Source organism: Motacilla alba, chromosome 19, assembly GCF_015832195.1.
Source record: "Motacilla alba alba isolate MOTALB_02 chromosome 19, Motacilla_alba_V1.0_pri, whole genome shotgun sequence".
In the NCBI taxonomy this organism is placed as follows: domain Eukaryota; kingdom Metazoa; phylum Chordata; class Aves; order Passeriformes; family Motacillidae; genus Motacilla; species Motacilla alba.
Window position 1 is genome coordinate 10,640,386 of NC_052034.1, and position 19,645 is coordinate 10,660,030.

At 45.9% G+C, this 19,645-nt stretch overlaps 1 protein-coding gene across 2 annotated transcripts in view; it reads left to right on the top strand.

Moving 5' to 3' along the window:
* Positions 1 to 5,032: 5,032 nt before the first annotated feature.
* LOC119709819 (transcription elongation factor SPT4-A) overlaps positions 5,033 to 19,645 on the top strand; it is a 63,655-nt gene continuing 49,042 nt past the window's right edge. Inside the window, exons 1-2 of one of the 2 annotated variants that reach the window (XM_038158057.1) lie at positions 5,033 to 5,706; positions 5,803 to 7,090. In XM_038158057.1, coding sequence (XP_038013985.1) covers positions 6,854 to 7,090 — 237 coding nt within the window. In that variant the 5' untranslated portion in view covers positions 5,033 to 5,706; positions 5,803 to 6,853. Of the gene's footprint in view, positions 7,091 to 19,645 lie in introns of both variants that reach the window. The other variant, XM_038158058.1, reaches the window with a different exon arrangement.

Below are 19,645 nucleotides of genomic sequence, written 5' to 3' on the forward strand. Positions count from 1 at the left end.
CATTGTTTCCCTTGGGTAGGACTTGCTGGTTCTGAAACTTCTCCTTGTCTTCTTTGTGCTTTGAAGGTTGTTTGATATATATGAATTCTACTAAAGGAGAAGGCCATTGGAGGTGACTGTGCCCTGTCAGCTTGTGATCACAGGAGAACATGTCAGCAGGTTTTAGACCTACTCTGTAATGGCAAAAGCACCCTTGGGTGTCATCCCCCTGTAGACCTGGACAAACCCTTGAAGAGGAAGAAAATGTTTTCGGCAGGTTACTGAGTGCAGGTGAATTCATGGTGATGAAGTGGAAGCTTTTAAAAGTTGTATTAATCATATTTAGAAGAGTATTTTGATATTTGCCACTGAAGGAAAAAATTTTCTTTGAAAATTTATACAAATGGTCAGATTTTTTTCTGATAAACAGATAGTAACTATCTGTTTTCTGTGAAAATTATAATTTAATAACATTTGATTGCTATAAAACATCCTCACAGGCTTATATTTGGTGGTACCTGACAAGTTGCAATTGCATTTTGTGCACCTGTGCCTGCTGTTCCTGTACACAAGGTTTGGTGCGCCCTGTGTAGTGGGGCAGTGCTGGGTGTCCCTGACATGGCCCAAATGCAGGCTCCAGGACAGTGCTTGTCCCTGTGCTGGTGCTGGAGCTGGTGGGATCTCCCTCAGCATCCCTTCCCCGTATGCAGTGCTGGCCAGCCCCAAACACTGCCAGCTCGGATGGCTCCTGAGCTGCAGCTACAGAACTACATCACAGAATTAAAGAATGGTTTGGGTTGGAAGAGACCTTAAAGCCCATCCAGTGCCACCCCTGCCATGGGCAGGGACACCTCCCACTGTTCCAGGCTGCTCCAAGCCCCGTCCAACCTGGCCTTGGACACTGCCAGGGATCCAAGGGCAGCCACAGCTTCTCTGGGCAGCCTGTGCCAGGGCCTGCCCACCTTCACAGCCAAGGATTCGTTCCTAATATCCCATCTAACCCTGCCCTTTGGCAGTGGGAAGCCATTCCCCCTCATCCTGTCCCTCCATCCCTCATCAATACTCTCGCTCCATCTTTCCTGTTGGCTCCTTCAGATACTGGGCATTTTCTCTGTTGCTGAACGTGTTTGGAGTTTGGGGCCCAAATTTCCTTGCTGGAAACTGAAGGACCAGGTGTGTGAACCCCCTGTTTTAGGGGGAGATGGTTTGTTTTGGGGCCCCATGTCTTGGGTAACTGGTGAGAAGGCTGATAGTGGTCCTGGACTCATGTCCAGTGACTGGCTCAATGACTGGAGCTAAATCTGTGTTGAAGGCCAATTCAGGGACTATCAGCCCTTTTGTTTGACAGATTCTCTCTTTTTTCAAAAATACCCTTTATCTTACTCTTCTCAAACTGGAGTATTCAGTTACTATATTTACACAGGTCTTTAGGAATATTGTTACATAACACTGTAAAATAATGCAAATGTAATTCTATTAATATGATACATATATTGTCAATATATATATATTTAACCCTAACAGACTCACAGAATCACAGAATTAGTAAAGTTGGAAGGAACTTGGGACACTGGTTTCATCTGGTGGGACTTATGAGTGGGACACATCCGGTGTCACCTCCCTGCTCAGGCAGGGCCATCCCAGAGCCCAGGGCACAGGATTGTGTGCAGAGGGCTCTGCAGGATCCCCGCTGAGAGAGACTCCAGCCCCTCCCTGGGCAGCCTGTTCAGGGCTGGGCACTGCCCAGGGCAGAAGTTCTGCCTCCTGTGCAGGGGCACTCGCTGGGCTCAGGCCCTGCCCGTGGCTCTGCTGCCACTGCTGGGCCTGGAGCAGAGCCTGGGCCCTGCTCTGCCCCTCCCTGCACACAAGGACAGGGGATACTCCAGAGCCCTCTGAACGCAATCCTGTGTCCTGTGCTCTGGGATGGCCCTGCCTGAGCAGGGAGGTGGCACCAGTGACCCTCTATTGTCCCTTTCAGCCTGACCCACTCTGGGATTCGGGCTTATTTCTTCTGGCCAGTTTGATGGCTGAGGACACAGTTCAGACTGTGAGGACATGTACTGTAACTTTGTGAATTCTACTTTTTTGACTTTGTGTTTTGCTTAATTTTGTAAGAGCTTGAGTTTCAATCTGGTACCCTCAATCCTGAGTTACTAATGTATTTGTAACATATCCAGGTAGTGTTCACCTCAGCTTAGATGCCCTTTTGGGGTGGAGAAGGATAGTTATTATTTTATGCTGAAGTGATTACAAGGAAATATTTAGAGATGTTTGGCCTCCTTTCCTTCCTCCCTTCCTCCCTTCCTCCCTTCCTCCCTTCCTCCCTTCCTTCCTTCCTTCCTTCCTTCCTTCCTTCCTTCCGCCACTTCCGCCACTTCCGCCACTTCCGCCACTTCCTTCCTTCCGCCACTTCCTTCCGCCACTTCCTTCCTTCCGCCACTTCCACCACTCCTGCCACTTCCTTCCTTCCGCCACTTCCTTCCGCCACTTCCACCACTCCTGCCACTTCCTTCCACCACATCCACCACTTCCCTCCTTCCCTCCTTCCTTTTTTTGTTTTTTTTATTTTTAAAGGAGAACATCAGTGTGATCTGGGAATATTCAGATACTCAGCATCTGACTGAATCTCTAGAAGAGACTGATTCAGCTGGAAAACCTAACAGAAACAATTTCCTCTCCCTTGGTAAAAAAGAGATTTGACTTTTTTTAAGAGATTGCCAAGAAAACTACTTTGAGACTATTAAAGAAAGGGGAGATAGGAATAGTTTAGTTATTGGTGGCAGTATGAATCCTCAAATATTACAGTTAAAATATTGCACTTGTACAGCCTCTTAGTGTTCTTACCAACACACTTCTGCAGAGATGCTTACACTAATTCCTCTTCCATGGAAAAAGTATTAATTAAATTAGTAATTAAAACCGGAAGTTCTGGGAGTTGTCAGAAACTTGGATGTCACAATTTGGAGCTGATGTCCACAGATGTGTTTGCTGAAGGGGACAGTGGTCTAAAGGAAACACTGAGTAATGAGATGACTGTGGAAGTAACTGGGGAAAAACCCACCAAACTGATGAAGTTGATGTAAAAGTCCAAATACTTCATCTCAAATCACAAAATAAATGCTGTACCAGCCTGCTGATATCTATGCTGAAGTACATGAGAAAAACCAGCAGCAGAATATCTGAGGGCAAACAATCCTCTAATCTTGTAATGAAAAGAGAAACCTTAATGTCCACAGATTAGTGAGACATCAGGAGCCCTCTGGATACATTTTAGAGCCAAAGTTGGTGCCACCTTCAGCCTTGTAGGAAGCTCTTTCCCTCCCAGCTGTGCATCCAGGAGCTGGTGGTGGAGTTGGAAGAGCTGTTGCTCACTTCAAAGGCGAGTTTGTAGATTCCAGATAATGGTGCTAGTTAATAATTCAGCTCATAACACCCATCAGTTTGGAACATTTAAGGAAGAATTAAGTGTCTTTGTCAGTACAGAGAAAGAACAAGGGCTGCAGTTCTTTGCCTCAGATGTGAATGTCTCAGCTGAGAGATTAAAGCTCTCCTGAGTGCCATTCCCAGGGCTGCAGTGGGGACTTAAGGGTGCGTGTTCACTTTCTTGACCAGACATTGGAAATTTCCTCATATTGCCCTGAATTTGGGTAATTTACAAAAAAAAAAGGAGCCGCTTGTTTGTGCTCTCTGTCACACCTCGAGTTTTCTGTCAGATCTTGGCACCAGCCTTGACAATGCTGAAGCAGTCGAACCCTTCATGGATCGGGGAAGGTGTGTGTGTCACACGTGGGACATTCCTGCAGGTCCTGCCAGCCTTTAGATTAATTAATGGTGGTCACTTGGTATCCATGGAAGGGAAGGCAAAGATCTTGGAGCATGGGAGGACTTTGCTGATAATTTGTTTTGTTGTTGTTTTATATTTAAAGCTTGAAGAACTAGAAGGATTTCTGTACTTTGAATTGCAGGCCTCAAATTCCCAAGTTGGAACTGTATTTTTTAGTCCCTGATAGAAGCACACCCACCGTGTGTGTGCCAGAGCACACACACAAGGCCCCCCAGATTTACTCAGCATTCCCGCTTCTTCCTAGATCTCCATCTGCTGGCAGATGTGCCTTTCAAGTGGGGGTGCTTTGGAAAGGAAGGAACAAGAGAGAGCATGTGAAAATGTGCAGCAGCTGCCAGCTGGGCTCCCTATGTATATAGTTATATTTATATGTGTGCACAGCTATATTTATATATGTGTATGTAGCTATAATTGTATATATGTCTATAGTTATAGGATAGTTATATTTTTATAAATAATTATATTGATATATGTGTACAGTTATATGTGTGTATGGTTAGATTTACATATATAGTTATATGAACATAGTTGTAGGTATATTGATATGTCATAGGTATATTGATATTTAGATAAGTATATAGATATTTAAATAGATAACGTGACATTTTATACTGAATCTGCAGTAAGTTTTTTAATAGAAATGGGTGTTGAGTTGCATTTTCTCTGTGTTTTAAATTGCAGATGGTCCAGTGTTGTAGTTGAAAACATGCTTCGTGTTTCAGTAGTTGTGGCTGTCACGACAAATAACCCTCAGCACAGCGTTAAGTTTACAAAAGAGGGGACGGACTCCTCGTTGGCATCATTTATTCATTTCCGTGAGCGACGCCGGGGGTGTCACAGCCCCGCTTGCTGACCAGTTAGCTTTCCTGGGGCCCCTTTTTCAGGAGCAGCGGGAGCGACTCCCGGCCCGCTGCGGGTCCCGGCCGGCGGTGCTCCCGGTGGGTTCCCCAGTGCCCTCCCGCATCCCCGCTCCGGCTCGAGCCCGCGGCTCCGGCCCGCAGCATCCTCCACCTCCCCGCGGAGCCCGAGCGGCGGAATTCCAGACCTCTGACATCAGTCCGACCTGCAACCTCCCCGAGCTCGAGCCGGAGCGCGGGGGCGATGGGCAGCGCCCCGCGGGGCAGCGCGGCCGGCCCGGAGCCGCAGCGGGCCGAGCCCGGCCGGGTGTCCCCCGCCCCCGCGGGCCCGGGCGCTGCAGGCGGGCGGCGGGGCGGGAGGGGGAGCCCGCGGCCCGGCCGGGGGCGGCGGCTCGGCTGCTCCACCCGCCCCTGTCCGCAGGTACGAGCGCCTGGCCGGCCCGGGGCTTCCCCGCCCGCCCGCCGGGACCTTCCGCCGCTGCCGCCGGAGCCGCGCTCCGGCCCCCGCCCCGCCGCCCGCGCTCCCGGCAGCGGCTCCGCTGCCGGGTCGCTGCCCATGTCCCAGCTCTGCTCGCCGTCCGCGCTCGCTGCCGGCACGGCCGGTGCCGGTGCCCGCCTCCGCTGCGGGGACGCCGCGCTTTGGAAGCCTTCCCGGAGCGCGCGGGGGTGCTGGCGCAGGTCGGGCGATTACATGCGGACACTTCACTTTCAGCCATGCCTGCCTCGGGAGCTCTCTGTCTGCTGTAATTTTCTCGCTTTGATCTCCCTGGATCCTTTTTCGGGCTGTGGAGCTCCCCTTACACCTACCTGCCTGCTGCGTGTGTGCGAGAGAGAGTTTTCCTTTTTTTTTATTACTTTTTTTGGTTAGAAATTCCAATTCTATTTTTTTTTTTAAGACCGAACCCAAACATCATCAGAGCCACACGGTTTTGTTAAGCTACTGGAAATAACTTTTGCCTGGGATTTACAGCAGGATTCCCTCTCGACCCGGCCCCTGCGGACTCCAGCAGGCTCACTGCCTAACAGGTTTGCAAAGTTTTTTTTTCTTGTATACCCCCTTTTCTCTCCAGAGCCATGCGATCACTGTAACTTCAGTTTAATCGAAAACACTTTATGTCTTAGTTCTCCCAGTTATGAAGACTCGTCGATGCGTTTTACGTGACCTTTGGGCAGACCGTGGAGCTTTCTATTTTATTTTGTGGGGCCTTGAGTCAGGATCTTCTTAACGTGTGCTTGGAAGTGGTCATACCGGAACTGGGGCGCGCACAGAAATAGTGCGAGAGAAACCAGATACGCCGTAACTTTCTGCCTGATACCTGTTGGGCTTCGTGTCTAAACTTTGGCAGTGTTTGGGGGCCTTTTTATTTCCTGGGAACTTCCAGCCATGAAGAGGAGCTCTGTGTTCTATTAATTATTTCTGAGAACTCTACCCGGAGTCAGACTGTGAGCATGGATTTCTAAGAGAAAAGTAAAGCTGATCTCAAAACGAATGAAGCACTTCTGGCATGAGGAACATGGAAGGGATCATCTTCATTTGGAAGGGAACAGTACTGGAGTAAGCCTTCTTGTCACCATAAATTCAAGGAAAACCGCCTGCCTAATTTCTGGGAAGGATACCAATCGGTGCAGATAACATTCGAGGTTGTGCTTATGCTGTGAGAAATGCTAGCAAGAAGGTGGGGTGTCTCGCGAGGGTATTTGGGATGGATGTTTTGAACCTGTGGGTCTTCATAACTCTTGGCCAGGAGACAGGAGGCCTCCACATCCACGGGGAGACCTCCCCGTGCCTCATCTCGGTGGGACCGAGGAGTTCCTAATGCTCCCTGTGCACCCAAACTGACTTCTTGCTTGCAACCTGTTTCGCTGATCCTTCTGGATTTATCTGTCGGAGGAAAGACTCACAATTTAGGAATATTTTTTTGTTGTTGTTTGTTTAAAATATGCCTCTGAGCTCCCGGCGGCCTCTGAGCACGTGGCACGGGGCAAGAGGAGCGGCGATGGCGAGAGCCGGCGTCGCCGCGGAGCCGCGCTGGCGGTGACCGAGCCCCGCTCTGCCGCCCCTGGGTCCGTCCGCAGCCGGCTCGGAGCCCGTGAGCGGTGCCGCCGGCCGGGCCCGCCGCGGTGAGGACGCGTTCCCGAGCGGTATGAGCGGCCGGAGCCCGCTGCTGGTAGCATGAGTGCTGGCCCCCAGGTGCAGCTGGCTGTCCTCTGGCCTTGGCTGCTCATGGCGACCCTGCAGGCAGGACTTGGCCACACCGGGCTGGCGCTGGCGGCGGCCGTGGAGTCGGAGCGGGCGGCGGCTCAGAAAGCCATCATCAGGGTCATCCCGCTCAAAGTGGAGCCCATCGTCCTGGAAGGGGAGTTCGCCAACGTCGCCGAGGTGACTCCGGCCGAAGGGAAACTGCTCCAGGTAAAAGCAGCGGTGCCTGGTCGCGTTCGGGCGGCCTCGCCACCCGCCCCAGCCCTTACCCTCTTGGCTGCCTCGGCTCCCCGAGCGGTGCCTTGGGTTCCGTGTCCCGGCGTGGATTTGTGGCGCGCTCCTGCGCTGTCCCCGCGGGTTTGGTCACAGGGATACCGAGAGGACGGTATCGTGCAAAGGGCTGAGCCTTCCTTCGGGGCCGAGCTGTGGCTGCGCCTGATTACTGCTGACTGTGGATGTGGTCGGCTGATTCCGTAGAGATTATTTCGTATCTTAATTGATGTTATAAAGCTGAGTGTGTCAGGTCACATGTCGGGATGTGAAACATCTGACGGAAGACAAGATTAGTATTTTTTTTCTCTGAAATTCATGAGGTTTTCCACACACTCTGCTGAGGTCGGGGTTCTGTTTCAGCCCTGAATCCCATCCTGGCTGTGCCCACCAGAATCCCTGGCCCTGCTTGTTGTTGCTTGTACGTAAAGGATGAATGTTACTTACACAGGAGCTCCAGTGGTGTCACCACCAGGTATTTTTATAGATGAATTAATGCTGTTCTCTGACGTTTATTAAGGGTAATCTATTAAGGCCACAGGTATCTATCTCCACACCTGGGCAGGAGGTGCACGTGCTGCACAGCCAGAGCTGAACCATTCACTGGACAGACCCATCTCCTGCGCTCACTGAGTTTGGAGCTCAGTTTCCTGAGACCTGGTGTGCATTCTCTCCATTCTGTGGCTCATCTGCTTGGCAGTTGTGTGCTTTATTCTTAAGAATAAAAAAAAATTAGAAAATAGCCTGCATTAATATTAAATCTTAATTTTCTCCTGGACTTTTCCAGGACTTTCCAAATGGGGTATGTTGAAATCTTAATTACATTTGTAGTCTGGAAATTTAAATGAAAGTAATAAATTTTGTGTAGTTTAAGAAGAGAAGGACAGTTGAGCCAGCTTTAGAACATGGTCACCTGTCTGAAAGTGAACATGGACAATTTGTGACATGAATAAAGCCTGCTTTTCCATGCCTTTTGAACTCCTCAGAATGAAATCTCTGCTATAAAATTATATTACCAGGCTAAAAAAAATATCTGAGACAAATGCACTCAAGGTCCTCTTCTGTTGTGAGGCAATGTCCAGGAAAGTCAATATTTATTCCTTACTAAAGTTACAGTGGTGTTGCAACCGAGCACAAAGTATAGAGTAGGACCTTTTGGAAATGGGAGGATGATAACCTCTCCTGAGGGATGTGTGGAGGTTTCTAGCCAAATGCTGCAATACTAAGTAGGAATTTTGTGCCATCCCAGCAGCACCAACCAGGTGTTTGGAATAAAAAGCTGTGAATAGTGTCCAATTTCATCCTTTAAAAGTCATCCTCCAAATGGAGAGGCTGGGGAGAACTGGGGAGGGCTGGGGAAACTCTAATCCAGCCTATTGAGTTTGGGCACAGCAGACACTGACCTGCTCTGGCTGTGTTTTCAGGCCTTGACTCTGCCACTCTGTGTGCTCAGGTGAGCTCCTGCTCCACATCCCACTGGATCCAGTGCGGGAAGTCCTGGTTTTAGCTGGCAGCACTGGGACAGGGGGTCAGGCTGTGCCTCCTGCAGCAGGATGTTTGCCCGGTGCCAGGCACTGTGCTCTGGGAGGGCTTAGCCAAGTGTACGTGTGACCTCTCATGCAGATCTCATGCTGTGGTTTCTAATTCTGCTGCTAAATATTGAAACTTGGCCTATAAAATGATGTTTAGAATTGTTTGGGTCCTGATCCTGCAGTGGGTTCTTACCTCTGGAAAGAGAAAACGGGAAATGGGGATATAACTCTCCAGGTACAAAAGAAGCAAGAAATTAGTGGGATGTATACTTTTCAGTTTGCTTTTAAATAGTGGGATATTAAACAGACCAGAATCAGGCTTTATTGGGACATCTCATTTTGCACATGGTTGTCAACATCCCAATCTTGCAAAAACTTTAGGTCACGTGCTTAACTTTGATGTCACTGGAACTTCTACTTAATAAATAAACTAATGGCTGTGCATGCATAGCTGCACAATTGCTTCTTCAAATGTAGTTCAGGGGCATAACATGGTACATTTACAGTTATTGAGTAAAGAACTGGGGTTTTTACAGCATTTTTGATAGGTCTTGGTTATGTCAGACTCTGTAAGGTGCAGTCAGCCTGTCCAGGAGAACACCAACTGCAGAACTTAGCTTGGAAGAGAGGCATGGATGGCCCAGTCCTGTTTCCAAAGCAATGTTCTCTTCTTTCAGAGGTAGAATAGGATTGCCCAGGGATCAATTGTACAGAGTTGGCCTTGTAGGCAAGTCAGGTTCGCTTTATTATGATTTATAATTATCTTCATAGTGCTCTGGTCAATATATTTTTAGAAATGCATTCTTAATTTAATACAGAAAATCCTCCACGCAACTGATGGAGCCTCACCAAAGGTACTTCTACCAGAATGTTTTCCTGGTTTCATTTCTCCTTGCGCTATTTTCCAGGATCATCTACAGAAATGGACTTTGATTGTGGTGTGTTACATCTTAGAAGCCAACTTTAGCAATATCCTCTTTACTTACAATAAAAGAGCCCCAGCATTGAATTCCCCCTTGCAGCCTTTGCCCTTGTGAGCGGTTTTGTGGGAAATCTCTGTATTTCTATTGTTGCCCAGTGGGCAAGCAGGAAGATGCCTGGGAGCCGCCGGCCCTGCCAGCGTAACCCCAGCAGTGTTCCTCTGGCACTCCAATGCTGCTGCTGCTGTGTGATGCAAAGGGAGAGGAATTTCTTAAGCAGGCAGAGCCACTTAAGCCTTTATAGGTCAAAAAACCAACACCTCAGACTTCTTGCAGAAATCATCTCCAGGCTTGTGCAGTGCTCCAGCTTGTTCAGGGAGCTCTGAGCATTAACTCTTGCTGGACATGGGAAGAACCTGGGGAATTCTCTGGCAGTTTCCAAACTGGAAATTTGGGTTTGGATGAGTTTTAAGATCCCTTTCAGCCCAAAGCAGTCTGAGATACTGTGATCTCTGTTAGGCCACTGCAGGAGCCTGAACTGCTGTTAAAAGTTCCATGGAAGTCAAAACCTGGCCCTTAATTACAGATGGAGGAACCAAAGCTTTTAGACAAGTAGATTGGAAGGAACATATTTGGAACTTACTGACGATGGACAATCCATGAGCAGCTCAGGATTTGACATGCCCTTGGAATTGCAATTCCTGTGGCTGCCGATTAACTCCCTTTCACAGGATTGTTACAGAGATTTTTCAACTTCTTTTTTTGATACTTCTGCTGCTCTATTGACTGATTTTTGAGGAATAAGTCTCGTTTCCTTCTTGCCCTTGACTCAGTCTCCACTTGGTACTGGAGTGAGTTGATGTTGGTTTGAGGGTAGATAGGAAAATAAGGAATGTCTTGGAAAGAAAAGGAGACAGTCACTGGAGAGACTTGAAAGAAAATTTTTCTAATTTGAATTACAGCATGTGCAAATCTAATTGTGGAAGGAAAAAAACCCTTTTTATTTGAGATATAGTTCATCACTTACAGTCTTGTTTAGGACAGTTCAAGGATGATCAAGATTCAAGGATGCATTGTTAAAACTGAGGATTAATATCTCTTTGAGTGTGTATAACTCACATCTTCTACACAGGGGAAAAGAAGATTCCTTTAGTCTGTGCAGAGTGGCGGGGGTTGGTACAGTCACTAGTTCTAGGGTAATTGAGAGAAAGGTTTAAAAGTTTGGGAAGAGTCCCTGTTGATGATATTTAAAAAGAGATGGATAATCTTACATTACTACAGGGAGGGCAAAGTGATTAGCAGTCCCAATCCCTCCACATGCTGACACATAGAAAATTCCAGTGCATGTGTGGGACAGTGGCACAGTCTCACTGAGCAGGCAATGTGTAGAACTAGTTTTCCCAACATTCATTATTTCATTGCAAGTCTCACAGTACTTTACTTTGTTTCATTTCTGTTCAAACTCAGCAGTTTCATAATGAGAGGATTGTAGGAGAAAGTCAGCATTCACTTACCCATGGAGTGCCTTGTTTTAACTTATCACTGCAGGAAAACACCTGAAGAAAATAAAAACAGAATTGAAGAAACCCACAAAAAAGCTTCCTAAAGGCTCTGAACCCCCAAACCAAGGATTATCCTCCTTCCTCTTCTCATCCCTGAAAAATAAATTATTTAAAAACCATTGAAATTGATTTATTTAGAATGTATTGAGTGAGAATTGGAGGAGGAGCCTGAATCACCTTTTTTTTAGGTGTCATGTACCATTCAGAAGGACAAAATCAATCACAGATCTAATAAGAGGAGGAGGAGTGTGGTGTTCAGAACAGCAGTGATAATTATCCCATGGAATTGCTGCAGTGAACCTTATGGGATCACCCTGGACAATGGAGAGTGTTGCCAGTGTTGCAAGTCACATGCAGTTGGAATTGGAATCACCTCCTTCAGTGCTCACAGGGGTTTAACAGTCCCAACCCATCCCAAAGTTAAATACCTTAGTGTCTTCTATACTCCCAGCTCCTGCATCAACAAAAGCATGTTGAGTGTGTAATGTTGACAGAGAAGTGGGAAAGTTGAACCAGATTATTATGGGGACTTAAATTACATGTGAATAAACTGGTCAGAAAGCACAATACGAGGCAGTTCAAAGGAGCAGTTTCTGCCTCTTGGAACAGCTCGTACTCGTGTATACAGACTTGACTTAGCATTAAGTAATGTGCAAGAACTGCCTCAGGAGCAGCAATAATGGAGCCACTTGACCTGACTGCAGCACAACAAAAATGGGTGCCTAAGTACCAAAAAGTAGGGGCTGGAGAGACAGGACAAGGGGGAGTGAATTCAATCCAAAAGACAGTAGATTTAGATAAGATATTAGGAGAAAGTTCTTCCCTGTGAGAGTGGGGAGGTCCTGACACAGGGTGCCCAGAGAAGCTGTGGCTGCCCTGAATCCCTGGAAGTGTCCAAGGCCAGGTTGGATGGGGCTTGGAGCAGCCTGGGACAGTGAAAGGTGTCCCTGCAGATGGCAGGGGTTGGAACGAGCTGAGCGTCAAGGTCCCTCCCAACCCAAACTATCCTATGATTCTATGAAAGTAGAAGCTGTCTTGGGGAACACATGAAGCAGTGACTCAAAAATGCTGTAGTCACCCAACACAGGGACATTGGTAGTGTTGAAGAAACCATTTGGCCCAAACAGATCTCTTAGAAATTGGACATAGAGTATGAGTGCAGCGTTGGTAGTGTCCAGTGTAACCCACAGTGTGGATTAGTTCAGTGTTGGTGCAGGATTTCATTGTAACTGTAAGGTGAGCCATTAAAATCCAGATGTAGAGTGGGAATCTCAGAGTTGGCTGCTAGAAGAGGTTGATCTCAGAGGCTGTTCCTGAACCTCCACCCCTCTCTTGAGCATACACAGAGGCTGAGCTGGAGCTTTCCATGGTGTATCTTCTCCTTTCTTCACCCAGAAAACATGTGACAGGAAACTGTTCCCTGCTTAAGGACTTTAAAGGACTTTAAACCTAAATCTCCCAGCTTCCCAGTGCACCATCTGGTGCTGGTTGCAGTTGAATTATTTATGATGGTGGGCACTGATCCATCTTGAGCTGAAGATTTTCAGTACTAAAAAGGTGACAGTTCTGGGGACTCACAACTGGAGCAGAGCAGAGATCTGTGGTCAGGAGACTGAACCCACAGGGCTGGCATGAGTGACAGTCAATAGAGGACGTCTGGTCATGCACAGGCCCTGGAATACATCCAGGGAACAAGTGGACATTTCCCAAAGATAAGCTGGCAGAGGGGTGAGATTACAGGAGAAGGGAAACAGGCCCCTGTGATGCTTGCAGTCTGCAGCTAGGCTGAATTTGTGGTAGGATGGTTCAGAACCATTAGAGAATTTTTTTTTGTGCCTCCATCAAGTGAAGGCTTTGGTCGGCCTTTCCTACTGAGGAAGGCTGTTCTAAACTGCATGTGAATTTATTATTTTTAAATGAAAACCTTGAGAATTGTCAAAGTAATACAGCACCAACTCAGTGTGATCAAAGAGGGCTCTGTTGTGTCAAACTGGATTTTGGACAAAAATTGACATGCATTTTTATTTACTGTATCTCAGTGGCTTTCCATGCAGTGAAACATGCCAAAAACATGCCTAAAAGCCTAAAATGTTCACAGCCTTGCCTAAAAGCTTTCTGTGGACTTTGCCTAAAAGTCATAGTATGAAAACAAGCAAGTTTTAACCTAAACTGAGAAAAGTAATAAGTAAGCACAATGGGAATTGTGCAGTGTAGTTTGACCTTCAGGTCTAACATCTTCAGTATCATCGACAGTCTATGATTTTGCAGGGATTACCAAGGGTCAAATAAGTGAAATTTTCGGTTATAAACAAAGCAGAAATATAAAATGAATCTCAGTACAAGGGACTATATCACACTTCAGTAATGCACATTCATATTTTATTATCCTTTTTGTCTTCCCTCCATTCAAGGTCTCGCTCTTGGCTGTAGCAGGACAGGTGCAGACAGAAGTGGTGGTCATGGTGGTCTCTTCTGTCTTTGAGTTCTGTGATTTATGACTTAGTTTTAATATCTGTTTATTTTCCCCCTTATTTCCCTGGCTGTAAAGAACAGGAAGTGCTGCACAGCCTTTCATTTGCCCACAACACTTTCAGGCTGCATTAAGGAATTGTAATCACATCTCATGCTTCAGAGCTTTGGGCCTGCTGCCAGCACGGCTCAGGCGGGAGTTGGCCAAGAGTTGTCTTGGGACCTTTTCATCCTGTTTTTAGGAGCATCAAGGATTGGCCTTACTTCAGAACAAGGCACTTAAACATGTAGGTCAGTGTTCAAAGGTAGTAGAGAGAAGATTGGTTTGAATGTGCTTAGGTTGTATGGGTTACTCCAGTGCTGCCAGATTTCTGTGGAAGACTCTCTTCCCCCCTGCAGCCACCCCATTCAAATGATGTAAAATTTTGGGTGTGTATCCTCTTTCTGTGCATGTTGAGATCTGAATCATCTGCCTAAATCAACGGATGTATTCTCACCTCATCACTTCCCCATCCCTGAAGGGTCTGGTTAAGGGCATTAGTGGCCCTTTGATCTCTCTTTTGTTCTCCATCTCAGTAATTTGGTCTCCAGTGATCAAATGGGTTAATCTAATGCTTATTACTGTGCTCAGCATCAGGGTAGTGGCAGAGATGTACTGGATTGTCAAACACAGCAGTTCTGACTGGGGAGTTGAATAAATTCCTCTGGCCATAAGCTCTGAAACAAATCAAAAGCTTTTGACTGAGTTTGGTTATGACGTGTTACTTCTGAATGTAAGTAAAGCAGTTTGGGGATTAAATTTGCTTTGTTTTGGTAAAAGGTATGTGAATTCTAGTTCAAAATTACATGAAAGGATAGATTTCAACTTCCTACTTCCAAAGCTCCTCAGCAGCTGTGTTTCCATGGGATGTGTGTTGGGCAGCACTGTTGGTGCTGAACTGTGGGAGGGACATGTCCATTGCAGAAAGTCAGGGAGAATGACCCTGGGATTGAATTGGTCCAGATTAAAAAATGAACAGCACTCCAGTCCTGCTAGAGATGTGAAACAGTTCTCCTTACAAAGGCCAACAAGCCGAAAAAATAGAGCAGTGCAGTCACAGTGTCTAGAAAGGGTATGGGGTGATAGCCACATGGCAGAGCAGAAGAGACAAGTTCTAAGGAGCGAGTGAAGAACACTGGCTCTTTCATTAGTTGAATTTTGTGCAGGATCCTGCACCAAAATATTACTTTCAGATTGTTTAAATATAGGGAATATCTCTAAGAATATGAAAGTCAAATAAGAGAGTGAATTGTGGTGATTCCTGTAGCTTCCTGTGTGTGTTTGAATCAGACATTAAATCTTGGCAAGTTGGTCTCTTTACATGACCATCCAATGCAGAGATACAGCTCCAGAAACCGAGCCTTGACTACTTTTTAGAGTAGTAAGAGAGATAGTGTTTGTGTTTGTGTTACTGCTCCAGTCCCGAGTCCTGTTCCTTGCAAAATGATCTGAATAACTTTTTATTTACTAAGACAGTTCTATTCTAAAGTAAGTGGAACCTCCCCAAGATTCTGAAGAGATAAGAGTTCTTCTTCTTCTGGTTGTGATGCTGTACCTCTGCTGTTCCTTTTTTCCCTAAGTCTCCTGTTGGATGGTACTCCTGCAGCCAAGTTGTGGGTGCACATTGTCCTTGAGTGTCAGTGCTGGAGACTTCTCTCCAAACATTTCCCTGGGGCCACCAAAATGCCACTGTCCTCCCCATTACCCTCTGTTTCACCTGGCCTCATTCACATAACATGCCTCAGGCCATACAGTCCCACTCAGGTAATTTTTTTTTTCTCATCTGCGCTCTCAAATGTCTTTTTTTATTCTTCTATAATTTTCATCTTGCTTAGAATAATGGTTACTCTCACTGCTTTTCTGTCTGTGTTGTTCTTGTTCAGTAGCAGTTCACAGAAGGGTTTAGGCTGTTGCCTGTCAGTATTTCCTTCCAACACTTTGCTTTCCTCAGAGGGATAATCTGGTCTTTCCATTGTCTCCTTAAGAGGACCTCTGACCTCTCTTTTGTCACTTCAGGGGACCCAAAGCTGCTGTTTGTAAACTTTTCCCAACTTCTCCATGAGCGAAGCCTGTCAGATTTGAGTGGTGGATGAACCCTGTGTGCTTGTACAACACGCAGCCCTTATGTTAAAAAAGATCATCAAACAACTTGTGTTGGTTTTTGGTTGAGAAAGCACCATTTCATAATTTCTGGCAGTTGCTCCTGGTTGTGGCCTGAGTTGGTGGCAGCTCTTTTCTTTGTGCTCCTTCTCTGTCTGCCTCTTTCATGGTTGCTTTCTCCACAGAACAAACTGGGGAATGCCATGCTGGCATTGGCCTTTTCCACACCCTCATTCAAAATCCTGCTTCTGAAAAGCCACTCTGGGACAGTGACAATCATGTACTTTATTCCTGCTGAGAAGGTAAGAGGCCAAAAATCATCCACATTTGTGTTTTAATTCGGAAAAGGGTGACATGAAATCAAGTAAGGTCATTCAAAAGAATCTGAGAGGGCAACCAGGAGTTACATCCTTTGCATCAAAGTGTTTGAGGACACTACAGTAAGAATGAAGATAAAATGTACCTCTCAAGAAATACTTCAAAAATGAAAAAAGCCTATCAGGATACCTAAACATAAGAGTAAGAAAGTATATAAAAGCATCCTGGAAAAGCAAGAAGTTTGGTAAAATTAGAAAAAAGAGGAAAAAGAGGAAGACAGTGAAGAGAGGAGAAATAACTTGAAAATGGTAATGCTAGATTCACTTCATTCACAAGCAGAACAGTCACCTGACAATTGGTAGGATCTATAAAAAATTAAAGTCTAAAAGCTGTGCTTAGGGCAGCTAAATTCCTAGCAGAAAAATGAATGCAGTTCTCCTTGTGCTTTCACCTGTCTCAGGCTGAAATGTCTGGAGATGAGATGGTGATGGAGATAGCCATAATTACCACTATCAGTCACTGGGATCAGGTGGTGTTCACCCAAGGACTGGGGAGAATGAAATCATTGAACTACTAACTTCTCTATGAACTCTTGTTTAAAATCCCTGGAAGGTGGCTGATGGGATTCCCGTTTTTCTCTGAGCTCCAGTCCACAAAAGCTCAGAGCAGTGTGTTGTAAAATGATAAGTTGATAGAAATTATAACACAGAGTGCTGCAAGTGGATGTGAAGGAGTCAGCAGTGGCATCAGTTGGGCAGGTCTGGCTGAACTTCCCAAATGCAAAGGCTTCCAGGGAAACTAAGATGTGGATTAAGAAGGAGGCTTCTGGATAAATAATTATTGGAAGGTAAGAAGCAGATGTAAGGAATAACTGGCAGACTTTCCCTTTGGAAAGAGTCCATAGATACAGCTGTGTGTGCTATAGCTGGGCTATCCCAAGTGTTGATGAGCACTTGGAAATGGGAATGCGTGGTAATATTCTAGAGCTTTCTAATACATGATCTAATTGGAAGTAATGAGGACAAGTTTCATCTGTGAATCATTGCATGACCTTATGAGTCCAAATACTTCAGGAGAACATGGAGAATCAGTAGTTTTTCACATTCAGGTGATGGGCTCTAATTTGCCCATTGCCACAACTCTGTCTTGTGATTTTTACAGACTGGTCCATGCAAGTGTCAGCTTAGTATGTGGTGGTTGTCATGAAGACAAAGGGATCATTAGCAATGAAAATGAGAGAATAAACCAGAGAATCTCTTTGATCTCCTGGGGAAATCCCACATCCAGATGTGGAATCCTGTGTGAAGTTCTGTTCCCTACAGCTCTAAAAAAGCAGTAGCTGTATTGGAAGATGTTTGGAGAAAAACATAAGGATAAAAGAAAGCATAAGATGTGTTTTATCCGAAGAAAAGCAAACTGGACTAATTCTCTTCTGGCTGGAAAAGAGGCAGCTGAAGGGTGATATGGAGAAGATCCATAGAGTCATGAATAGGGATTGACTGTTAGTTTCTCTTCTGATGAAAATAATGGGGCATCACATGAGGCTACAAAGAGTCAGGTTCAAAGGGAAGTGCTCTTCACTCACTGTACAATTAACATGTACAGTCCCTTGCTGCAGGAACTGCTGTGGATGCTGAAAGTTTACAGAGGTTTAAAAACCACTGGAACTAATGAATGGGAGAAGGCTCCATCAATGGCTGTGAAATAACAGGTCCCAACTTTGACTCTGGGAGTTTATATAATGTTGGAGGCTTGGAGAATGCCTGGGACAGAAGCCCTACAAGCTTGTCCTGTTCTTACTTCTCCTTCAGAAATCCACTGTTGGCAACTATCAGGGCAAAGATGCTGGGCTGCATGGACCTTTGGTCCAAATCCACTCTTTAATTCTTCTCTCCTGCAGAAACCCTCCAGCCCAAGCCCCACTGCCCTCAGCACCAGCCCTTCCAGCCCCCTTCTGCTCTTTTGGGCAAGTCTGGGAAAAACTGCCTAAGTACTTCCTTCATTCTCCATCACTGAGATGAAGGTCAGCTCTTTCTTCACATTGAAAGCACTGCAAGGTTCCTTAGGTTCCAATATGGAAAATCTCACAACATGGCTTTCAGTTTCATGGTGCTGTTAATCAGCGTTTGTAGCCCTTGGCACTTTGGCCTTCATATCATGGAATCTTGGAATAGCCTGGGTCAGAAGAACCTTAAATATCATCTTGTTCCAACCCCCTGCCATGAACAGAGACAGGTTCCACTAGACCAGGTTGCTCCAAGTGCTATCCAGCTTTACTGAACATAGCATTTTTAGTCTTTGTCACCCTCATCATTCATGATTCCCTAAATGTGTTCCACTGATGGGATGATAACTCTGTGTGTGTATCTCAAGCAACAAAACCTGGATCTTTGATAACCTTCCAGAGAGTTTGAGTACGGCACATGCTCTCAGCAGTTATCTTCTCTTTCTAAGAGCTGTATCTCAATAACAGTCAGATATTCCTGCATTTGGAATAAGAGTTTCTCTACTTACTAGAGAATATATATTTTTTGAAGGTCTGTTGGCATACTCCCCTTTCCTTGCCTAGGGGATGAATCAAGGTAACCTGCAAACATCAGATACTTCATCACCAAGAAAACCAGTTGATGTGGAATCATTGAATCATTTAAGTTGGAAAAGATCTTTAAAATCATCAATTGCAACCATAAACATTTATCTTGAAACAAATAGGACTGAGACATCATACTGGGAAAAAAGCCCCAGCCATAATCCTATGGCCATCAGCTGAATTACTCTACACTGCTAATTTAAGGAAGCCCCTAAATTTGCCCTGAATGGCCATAAATACTTTGTGCATTTTAGAAAGATATATTTTGCTTAGAGGTATGAGATAAATAAATCAGATAACTGCTTCTGGGACATAAATTCTTACCCTGACTGGGAGGTCAAAAATAAGCTTCAAGCCCTTGCCAACCATACCATATTAGACTGGATTTTGGGGCAAATTTATTCATTGAAGCATTGGTCAGGCACTGGCAGGGGCTGCTCAGGGCAGTGACGGTGTCCCCACCCCTGGAGGGTTTTAACAGCCCTACAGATGTGGCACTTGGGGACATGGGGCAGTGGTGGCCTTCACAGTGCTGGAGGAATGGTTGCGCTCAATGATCCCAGAGGGCTTTCCCAACCTAAACACTTCTGTGTTTCTATGATTTACATTTTTAGGTCTTCTTGTTCAGCTAATGTCAAAGAAGGTATTTCAAGGTCCTGAAGTTTCTGTCTCAAGTCATGGAGCCAGGGAATGCAGCATTCTTGATAGTGCCCAGCATTGGAAATTTTGGCTGTTCCATGGGCAGAAAGATGGTTTACTGACAGGCCACAAGTGGGAAATGTGGGATAATGTCCCAAAGGGCAGCTTGCAGAAACAAGGGGCTTTGCAAAATCCATTTCTTCAGGTGCCAGCAAGTCCTGGCCCTGTTGCCTACAGGCCAGCCTGTTCCTTGGAATGCTGGTATCACGTTCTTGATTTTGCAGCCTGAAGGATTAATTGACATCTGTCTAATCCTTCTTCCCCA